The sequence below is a fragment of the Syngnathus leptorhynchus genome, chromosome 1, assembly GCF_054491065.1.
Source record: "Syngnathus leptorhynchus isolate UIUO chromosome 1, UIUO_Slep, whole genome shotgun sequence".
NCBI classification, from domain to species: domain Eukaryota; kingdom Metazoa; phylum Chordata; class Actinopteri; order Syngnathiformes; family Syngnathidae; genus Syngnathus; species Syngnathus leptorhynchus.
The window spans coordinates 923,714-934,652 of NC_141195.1; the positions used below are offsets into that span (position 1 = coordinate 923,714).

The 10,939-nt window shown below is 43.9% G+C and overlaps 2 protein-coding genes and 1 pseudogene across 3 annotated transcripts in view; 1 reads left to right on the forward strand and 2 right to left on the reverse strand.

Moving 5' to 3' along the window:
• Window positions 1-3,028, reverse strand: part of drc7 (dynein regulatory complex subunit 7) — a 106,714-nt gene extending 103,686 nt beyond the window's left edge. Inside the window, exon 1 of one of the 2 annotated variants that reach the window (XM_085909015.1) lies at window positions 2,964-3,028. Coding sequence is in view for 1 of the 2 variants with exons in the window: in XM_085909101.1 (XP_085765227.1) it covers window positions 2,964-2,974 (11 nt within the window). In the remaining variant the exon portion in view is untranslated. The remainder of the gene's footprint in view (window positions 1-2,963) is intronic. The other variant, XM_085909101.1, reaches the window with a different exon arrangement.
• A 3,451-nt stretch (window positions 3,029-6,479) lies between these two features.
• On the reverse strand, window positions 6,480-7,215 carry LOC147061371 (uncharacterized; annotated as a pseudogene).
• Window positions 7,216-8,964: 1,749 nt separating this feature from the next.
• LOC147061372 (uncharacterized) lies at window positions 8,965-10,939 on the forward strand. Its single transcript, XM_085918704.1, is given in 2 exon segments — window positions 8,965-9,648; window positions 9,650-10,939. Coding segments are annotated over 2 exon segments (1,974 nt in total).

The window sequence follows — 10,939 nt, forward strand, 5'->3', positions numbered from 1 at the left end:
TTGTTCCACAGCGTCTCAAATCCAAACTTGAGAAGTTGGGTCTCAGTACCTATCTTTGCAACTGGCTACTGGACTTCCTCTGTCAGAGGCTTCAGGTAGTGCGTGTTGGCGACAATGTCTCCGGCAGCATCACGCTGAGCACGGGGGCCCCTCAAGGCTGCGTGCTCAGTCCGCTGCTCTTCACCCTGCTGACGCATGACTGCGCTGCGACCTACACTCACTACAGATTGGAGGTCGACCTTTTGGACAACAACCTTCTGCTGAACGTCAACAAGACCAAGGAGATTATCATTGACTTCCGGAAGGGTCACACCCACCACCTGCCGCTGACCGTCGACGGTGCTGTGGTGGAGAGAGTGAGCAGCACCAGATTCCTGGGGGTGCACATCAGTGAGGACCTCTCCTTGACCACCAACGCTGCGTCGCTGGCGAAGAAAGCTCAGCGCCGCCTGTACTTTCTGCGGAAACTCAGGCGAGCAAGTGCTCCTCCCGCCATCATGACCACATTCTACCGTGGCACCATTGAGAGCGTCCTCTCCAGTTGTATCCCTGTGTGGGGTGGTGGCTGCTCTGAGTACAACATGAAGGCCCCTGCAGTGTACACTGCAATGAACACTCACCTCCCTGAAGGACGTTTACGCCTCCCGTCTCACCCGCAAAGCTGCCGCGATTGTGTGTGATGTGAGTCACCCCACTCACTCTTTGTTTGTACTTCTGCCCTCTAGGAAGAGGTACAGATGCCTGCGCTCCCGCACCACCAGACTCAGAAACAGCTTCGTACTCCAAGCTGTCCGGATCCTGAATTCCCTCCCCCCTCCACCCTCTGCTGCATGACGTCCTGTTCTTTTGCGCTATGATTTGGCTGTCTGCTATTGGCACGCTTGATCCATTTTGCTGCTCTTATTTGTCAATTTATTCATTTATTGTTTATTTTTTGGGGTTATTTGCTTCTTACTTATTCGTTGCTCTTGTCTATTTGTTTTTACTCTTTGTGCTATTTTATTGTGAGTGTTGTGTACTGTGTCTAGTCACCGTGGGACGGTGGGAAACGTAATTTCGATCTCTTTGTGTGCCTTAACATGTGAAGAAATTGACAATAAAGCGGACTTTGACTTGACTTTGAAAATTGATGATGCCTCACCCAAAAGTTCACATAATTCCGTACAAAATGACAAAATTGAAAGAATGATGAATGGGTGGTGTGCGACAGAGGGCAAAGTGGATTTTTATGGTTTACAGGAAGGACATTTGGAGATAAAAGGTTGCCAGTGCCAGAGGAAGAGCGGCAGGAGGAAAACAGCCAAGAAAATCCGCAAACATGACCATATCACCCCTATTCTTCAGTACCTACACTGGCTTCCCATAACATCAAGAATTCATTACAAGATCGTCCTCATCACCCACCTCTGCAGCTACAGTTACGCTCCTCAATACCTCAAAGACCTCCTTACTCGTCACTCATTCACCCGTAACCTCCGGTCACAAAGCTCCAACCTCCTCCATCTGCCCCGTACACAACTCCGCTTTCTGTGCCGCTAGCCCCCACATCTGGAACTCTCTCCATGCGCACCTACGTCAACCCAGTCTGTGGACAATTTTAAAAAGGGGCTTAAAACTTTTCTCTTTAGCAAGGCTTTCCCCGGCTCCTCATAGATGTCTCCTATCGTCTCTGTGCTTTTATGTTTTTATGCCTTTATTCTGGTTTCTTGTGTGTTTTTATTACTAGTCTTATTTCTGTAGCACTTTGAGATTATTTTATGAAAAGCGCTTTACAAATAAAATTTATTATTATTATTATTATTATTATTATTATTATTATTATTATTAAGAACCCCGCCAAAGGTGACGCCATGGCCGAAAGACGGAATGGAAAACAACAGCCCACACACACACACACCGAATCGCCCATAATCAGCACCCACCCCCACGGAACCAGCTCTCACCGAACCAGCACCCACTCCGATGGAATCAAACTCTCATGCGAACTTGCCACACCACGACTCATCACCCATGAAACTCGGCCCACACTAGTATGTGCAACTGAATATAAGCTGACCAAAGAACCTGGAAAGTTGCCTTTTCTGAATGGAGACTTTTGGCTCTTGAGCATGGTCGCACAAAAGGCCCAGCGCTATATTGTATCTTTCCTGAAAACAGACATTTCTTAATAAGAATTGTGATTGAACTCAACCAACCTGTGTAAGTCTAAATTTTGTTTTGGTGTCTTAGCCTTTTCCTAAAACAGAAGAAATAAAACGAGCATGCGGTGAGAAAATTGGATAACAGGTGATTGGCTATGGCTTTTGCCGTGAGGAACGGATAGCGCGCTTCCCAAATTGTGGACCAAATCCAACTATATATATATATATATATATATATATATATATATATATATATATATATATATATATATATATATGTTATAACAGAAATGTTTAATATATATATATATATATATATATATATATATATATATATATATATATATATATATATATATATATATATATATATATATATAAAACTATATCTTTACAGCATGTTCGCAATGTCTATTCTAATATAGAAGCTGGAGTAACACCTAACAGATTTTTGTTGGTGGTGTGCCTCGAGATTTCTTCCAATGAAAAGGTGTGCTGTGGATGAAAAAAGTTGGGAAACACTGCCTTAACCCGTGCAAAATGATAAATGAAAAATAGTGCCAGTCAAAAATGACAATGATTTTTTTCTTTTAATCTTTATCTACATGCAGAATCTAATTCTGGTTGTCATTTGACAAGATATCTCATGAAATACAATATTTACACCCCAACACTGCTCTAAAAATTGATTTTACGGTGGTATGGCTGGCTGTCAGAATTTTAAAATACTTTATTAAACGCTCCAAAACATACATACAATTATATATATGACGATACAACTATTGAAAATGTACACACTTACGCACATGAACTAAAACTTACCGTCGTGTCATTTGCTTGATTTGTTTAGCTGCTTTCAATAGACTTTCTCTGTTGTCATCTCGTCGCCTTGACGACTGTAGTGGGGCACTACGTGACGCAATGCTCATCTTTTTTTTAAGCTTAATACGTCCTTCCGCTTTCCATTAGCGCTTATCACGCCACGTGCATCAAAGTACTATGAGAGTCCGTGTGATATAGCGCGCTCCGCTCCAATAATTTCCCAACGCAGCCCAGTGCTTGGAATGTTTCCATGCCTGACGCATTCAGAATTATAGCAGCCGTAATATTAACTCCATGACTCAAGATTACAACAGTCCCGCGGATTTGTCATTGATAACGGCATCAATGCCGTATTGGCCCGAATATAAAACGGCCCCGATTATAAAATGACCCCCTCTTTTTCAAGACTCAAGTTTGAAAAAAACTTTTCAACACCAAATTAAATTTTTATACAGAAAATAATTACATCTGAAACAAATGATTATGGCGGCTCGGTTTCCTCCCACATCCCAAAAACATGCTTGGTAGGCCGATTGAGCTCTCCAAATTGCCCCTAGGTGTGAGTGCAAGTCCGGATGGTTATTCGTCTCTGTGTGCCCTGCGATTAGCTGGCAACCAGTTCAGGGTGTCCCCCGCCTGCTGCCCGATGACGGCTGGGATAGGCTCCAGCACGCCTGCGACCCCCGTGGGGACAAAGCGGTTCAGAAAATGGATGGATGGATGGATGGATGGATGGATGGATGGATGGATGGATGGATGGATGGATGGATGGATGGATGGATGGACAAATGATTATACCAATATATGAGAGAAAAAGCATGTTATTTTGCCTCATTCAAATCCTGCAAAAACTGTCCATCACATCTTAATACCTGAACATTTACATATGTAAACTAAAGTTTAATCACAAATGTAAATTAATGGCTTCTGGTTTTTGAAATGTAAATAAACCAATCTACTGTGATAAAACAACTAAACTGCGATAACTGCATTAGCCATCGAAGTGAAGACTACCGTCTTGAAACAAATCTGAAGAAGGAAAAAAACATTGCAATAAAATAATGCAAACTGCTACCGCTATTGTTGGGGAACCTGAGGACTGTATAGGGGGTTGGCTTGGATGGTTATGCTCTTTTCGCCCCCGGGTATCGGTCAGAATACAGGAGGAAAGATTTGGTTCAGTTTTGATTGGTTTACTGAATTATTGGCAAAAATAAAAAATATAAAACCTTAAATGAAATACTTTCAGCAACACACCAAACAAGTCATCGATCGAGAGAACAAAGTACATTTGCTGGCGACGTTACTCGTATGATGCAAGGCAAACTTAGAGGAGCGCGCCGGAGCTGTCAATCAAACGGCGCGCACACGAAGCAAACCGCGATCAGACAAACGGCACAACAATGGACAGCAGTAACAATTAAATGTATATTCTCACTTTGTGTCAAAGACGCACACATTTACAGCAACATACTCAGTCGATACCAGCAACCTTTAACTTACTGCTGCGCACAAGTGAAAATGGGGAGAATGTCTAGGGCCCAAATATAAGACGACCCCCACTTTTTAAAGTCAAAGTTAAAGTCCCAATGATCATCGTCACACACACATCTGGATCAATTCCAACCCTTAATGCTGAGTGCCAAGCAGGGAGGCAATGGGTTCCATTTTTATAGTCTTTGGTATGAACCCACAACCTTTCAGTCTCAGGGCGGACACTCGACTACTAGGCCACTGAGCTGGTGTTTTTCAGTACTATTTCAATGCAAAAAACATCATCTTATATTTGGGCCAAAACGGTAATTGGGTGTCATCCGCGTAACATTGAAAATTAATGTATTTACGTATTATGTCCCTAAGCGGAATCATATAAATACTAAATAGTATTGGTCCAAGTACTGATCCCTGCGGAACATCACACGTAACGCTATTGAGCTCAAAGGTCGTGTTGCCATGGACCACGCGGTGGGTTCTGTCAGATAGATAGGAATTAAACCAGCGAAATGCTGACTCTGAAATACCAACACAGGTGTTAAGGCGCTCTAATAAAATATTGAAGTCTACAGTGTCGAAGACACCACTAAGATCGAGTAATAATACCAATGAGGCTATGAGGAGATCATTCGGCACTTTAGCAAGTGCTGTCTCGGAGGAATGATTTGCTCCAAAACCAGACTAAAAAGATTCAAATCGATTATTGGCCACCATGAAATCCATAAAGTCAAAGTCAAAGTCAAAGTATGCTTCATTGTCAATTTCTTCCCATGTTAAGACACACAAGGAGATCAAAATTACGTTTCCCCACCGTCCCACGGTGCCTAGACACATTACACAACACATACAAGCAAATAGCACAAAGAGTAAAAACAATAAATAAGAGCGATGAATAAGTAATAAGCAAATAACCTAAATGAATAAACAATAAATAAATAAATAAATAAATAAATAAATAAATAAATAAATAAATAGACAAATAAGAGGAGCAAAATAGAGCAAGCGTGCATACAGCAGTACAGGACGTTATGCAGCCGAGGGTGGAGGGGGGAGAGAGTTCAGGATTCTGACAGCTTGGAGTATGAAGCTGTTGGTGAGTCTGGTGGTGCGGGAGCGCAGGCTCCTGTACCTCTTCCCAGAGGGCAGAAGATCAAACAAAGAGTGAGCGGGGTGACTCACATCACACACAATCGCGGTCGCCTTGCGGGTGAGACGGGAGGCGTAAATGTCCTTCAGGGAGGGGAGTGGAGCCCCGATTATCTTACTAGCAGTGGTCACTATGCGCTGCAGGGCCTTGATGTTGTACTCAGAGCAGCCACCACCCCACACAGCGATACAACTGGAGAGGACGCTCTCAACGGTGCCACGGTAGAATGTGGTCATGATGGCAGGAGGAGCACTTGCTCGCCTGAGTTTCCGCAGAAAGCACAGACGGCGCTGAGCTTGCAGCGTTGGTGGTCCAGGAGAGGTCCTCACTGATGTGCACCCCCAGGAATCTGTTGCTGCTCACTCTCTCCACCACAGCACCGTCGACGGTCAGCGGCAGGTGGTGGGTGTGACCCTTCAGGAAGTCAATGACAATCTCCTTGTGATGAGGTCATTAACAAGTACTGCTTTGTTGTGGAGTGATGTAATATTCATATGACTGCGTTTGAGTCTAATTGGTTGATCAGAGTTCGTATCGGAGGATTTTTGGACAAAATAAGTAAGATTGTATTGTCTAGGCCCGGCATTACCTCTAAAATGTTTATTAGCGTGGTGGGAAGATACGACCGTAGGAATTTGATAGTTAATATTTGGCAGATACCTACTATTATCCGGAACAGGCACCGTGCCATCAGCGAGATTGGTCAGGGCAGAGTAATTGAACTTATCTACTTCCTCAGTAGTAAGTGTGTCAATGTATGCTGTAGCACTATTCAAACTGTGACACTCTATTCTACACAAGGAGCTATGTGCATGATGGGACTCTAGCCTAGTGCTAGTTAACTTTAACTTAACAGACTGCTCTAAAGTGGCCTGTCATGAATGGCTCAAATAAATCCTCGAAAGAGTGAAGGCGCCTTCACGGTTAAGATGAAGGCTTTCATTCTTCAGCAGGTCGGGGCGACCCCAGAAGAAGGACCAGTTATCTATAAAATGCAGACCCTGATTCTTACAGAAACCAGCCATCCATCAATTGAGGGGGAATAAATCTACTAAAACTCATCAGTGTCTCTCCCAGGCAAGGCGCCAAAGACAAATACTCGATGCCGACTCATCTTTCTGGCGAGATCACAAGTCTATGTTTTTCTTTGTGATCTCTGATTGCCTCATCGTAGAATCAGTGGAGCCGACGTGTATCACTATATCCGAGTAACTAGTGTTGTTGGACCTACGCTGTTGACTAGACCTATTGCGAGCGAGTCAGCTCCCTAAGATTACAGTCTATGTCGGGTGCTCTGCCTCCAGGGATACACATTACCGTGGCTGTATTTTTATGCGTGATGTTTCGGGTAATGAAGTCACCTATGAGCAAAGTGCGAGAGCCAGTAGACCGAGATGGCTTGGGATGGCTATGCGTCTTACCTGGCTCATCGTAGTTAGTGAGCCACTTGGGGCTAATGCTAACTGGGCCTGCATCTATGTCCGCAACATCTACGGTTATCGGGCTACTCTGCTCAAGCTGGGGGACACGTCCCTCTAGCAGGGACAACCTATCTAAGAGAAGGGTGCAGGTGGTGCACGAAGCCAAACAAACCTTTTGATCCAAAGCCATATTTACGTGTCCAATGATCAACGGTAGACAGACAGCCACGAAGCCGCAGTTCAGGGCCGAATGGTGACGAGGTTGAAATGGCAAGGATTGACAGTCCGCGATTTACAACAATAGTAAACTCCCAAAGTGGAGCAAAAAAGAGAAGAATTGAAGAGGGTGAAACAGCAATGTGTCGTACTTACGTATTTTGTTAAATTAGACAAACCCATATAGTACTTTTTTATGTTCATATGTGTACAAATCTTATTATTATTTTATATAAACATAACTGCTCAATCATGGATACAGCACCCAGAACTTTGTGGCCACATGGGCACAGACGGCGGCCACAACACACACGCACACACACACACACACACACACACACACACACACGCACGCACGCACGCACGCACGCACGCACACACACGCACGCACGCACGCACACACACACACACACACACACATAGGAGCGGTAACCTACCAATACACATCGGTACCGAATCTGTTGCCATGCCTCGTGTACTGACCGCCATTAAACAACCCAAGATCTTACCAATAAAGAACCAACTTTTACTCCACATCTTTGTTTTCATTGCTCAACAACGGACATCTCAAACAACATGCAATAGAATGTAAAAATGTAGAAATGTAGGTCATCTCTCCAGTGACGCTGTGGCGCTCTACGTCACAAACCAAATGTATATATAGTGTAAATCAGATGGAAATTTGCAACACCATACAGATTGTTTTGTAAACCAAGTCAAAACAACATAAGGTTGTCATCAGATTAAGATGTTTAAATAATGGAAAGGTGCCTGAACCCATGATATTATGTGCAAACAAAGATAGGATTGGAGGAGGGATTGGTGTTTATGTGAAATTCAGACCTGGTTCAGAGAAGCATATTGGGACATTATGTTTGAAGACACATGTTCTTAATATGTGATAATGACCTGGAGAGATGTGACATTTAATATATATTGAGATGATACGTTTTTTAGCTAAATCAAGTGACTCAGACGAGATAAATAAAATGTAATCTAGAAATGCATAGTATTTATTGTGCTTTTTAAATATTTCTTTTCTTATTCATTTTGTATTTCATATCATAACTTTTTTGCCTCTCTTCAGTAGGAGAGCTGTACTTTTGGTGTCAGAAAGGCCCTCCCAAAGCTTTCAGAGTCAAAGTGTTCTGTGGTGCAAACGCCATTTTCCACAATTTTTATGCGAGCCCTGCAAAAGAACACACTCTGGCCAGACCAGACCAAGACATTCCATCTCTCAGAGAGTTTACTGGACAGGAATGTCTGTGGGTAGGTAAATACCTAGAGTCTGTCAATAATTGTATGCTCTCTGATTCAGATACAAGTATGCCTGATAATGACTAAAGCATTTTTCTGTGGCTTCAAAACACTTAAGGAAAGGTTTTACACTGATACGGTTTTCAGTTTTCCCAATGCACGTGACTTGTTTTTATTTGAATCAAAAAATAAGCATTGAACCTTTCAAGACAGCATTTTCAGAGCCACACTTTTAATACAAGGAGAGCAAAGTGACATCATCGATCAGACAGCAAGCAGAGTGGAATAATATCCCACCACAGAGAGGTGGAGTAACATTCTGACATCATAAGGCATTTTTGGAATTTTCTATCAAGGGTCCCTTTGTCATAGGGTGAAACACTGTCCCTCTTTGGCCAGTTTGGCTGTGTCATGTTTCAATTTGTATCATTTGTCACCAGCATTGGGACACCTTTGATGTTTGAGAATGGAGTCGGGATGCACAGACAAGCAGGAGGTGGTCCTCCCAATTGTGATGAAACATTTTGACAAAATCTCTTCAGCACAATGGTGTTTGCTGGCTGGCAAAGACTTTGACTCAGACACGGGGGCCATCTTGGCTGACATGGGCACAAAGATTGCTCAGAAACTCTCAGCTGACACCCTGAAAATGATTCTGCCCCTGTACCAGCAGGGGGTGCCGGACATTAAATTCAAATGCAAGGCCCCAGTCATGGATGGCACCATGAATGCCGCCTTTGCATCAGCACTTAGTGTTCCTGAGCAGCCATGTAACTACAATAACAAGCTGGACTCGCTACTTGCAGAGGAAATCTCCAAGAGGGTCAGTCAGACTTTGGATTCAGCCACTGACACAGATGCTGAGCCATTGGTACCCATTATTTACGTCCCAGGGACGTTCACCAAGCTGGAGGTTCTGTTCAAAGTGGTAAGGCTCTCCTGTAGTGCTTTGTGGTCCTACCTGGGCCGTGTCCAATCCACCACACGGTGTTTGGGACCATGCTGGCGCCAACATAGCAGCACTCAGGCAACAGAAGAGTCTCAGAGTTCTAAGACATCTTCCAGTCCAAAATCAAAAACTGGTGTGGAAGAGACAACAGAGGCGATGACTGAAATCCTTCGCAAGTGGTCAGAACCCACAGATTCCAATTCTGCAGGTTCCCCAGTCAGGTTCCCCACCACACACCTCCCCGGACATTCATGGTACCGCGTCTGACATTGTCGTCAACATTAACAGAAAGAGTAGTGTGTCTGCCTGTCCTCATTTTGACCTGAGGTTGATCTTGAAGACCTTGATCAACTTTTTTTCTGCTCGAGAGCAGCCCACACCCCGCCATGAGGTCGTCCACAAAAGCAGCTTTGTGGACTTTTCAAAGAATCTGTTTGAAAAACTTATGGCAGATGTTGTTTCTCTAGATGTGCAGGAGTCCGACTTCCTGGTGGGGTTTCAGCGATACTCGAGCTGTGGCAGCATATTCGATCCTGGGAGATCCTTGTTGGAGATGCCCGGCACCCCTCCCCCTTTCAAATTTGAAGGAATACAGGATGAAGTCGAGGGCTTGTATGACAAATTTCCCATGGAAGGCCCAAAAGTCACCAAAACCCTAGAAAGACTTAGTGATCACATCACAACGTTCTCCAAACAACTGAGAGATAAAATTTACAATTATATCAAGGCCAATCAGACCAGTTTCACCGCAGAGTTTTCAGGAAGGGTATCTCCGCAAAATTGCAGTCAGCAAACAGTCCTGCATTCAGAGATCATGAAAAACATTATTGAGGATTCTGTCGGGACGTTTTTGCAACAGGTTTTCCTCTGGATAGAGATGGAGCCAAGAAAGAGGAAAGCCAGTGCCGATGAAGTGTGCGGTGCATTAAAAGACATCGACACTCTCATCACCACTACTGTGACCTCAGAACCTGATGCAATCACTTCTCAGGGGACTTCAGAAACAGAGTCAGCAAATTACCTGTCAGCATTTAACCAACGGGACCAGGACCACCCAGAGCGCATCATCAATGAGTCTTCACTACGAGAGGTGACCAGGAACTTTGTAAGCATGCTTATCATCACAATGGTCAAGAACTTCCCAAAGAAGGTCCGTATGTCTCTGCAGCCAGATGACATGCTTCTGATAATCCAACGTCTCTCCGACAAAGTGCTCAAAGTCAACTTGGCATCACTGGCGGTCGAGGACATGATCAGCTACAGTAGATTCATCCAGGCAGTCATCAAATACCTCTTCAGACAGTTTGGCTCTCGGGAGAAGTTGCTTACAGCATTGATGTCTGATGATTCATGCTTTGACGACGCTGTGTTGACACACCTGACCAATGCACTCAACAACTGGCACGATAGAGCCAGACAGAGCAGGATCAGAAGGTTCTTTGCCGCTGTAGGCAAATCTCTCATGAGACCCTTCAGTTCAGAACATGAATAA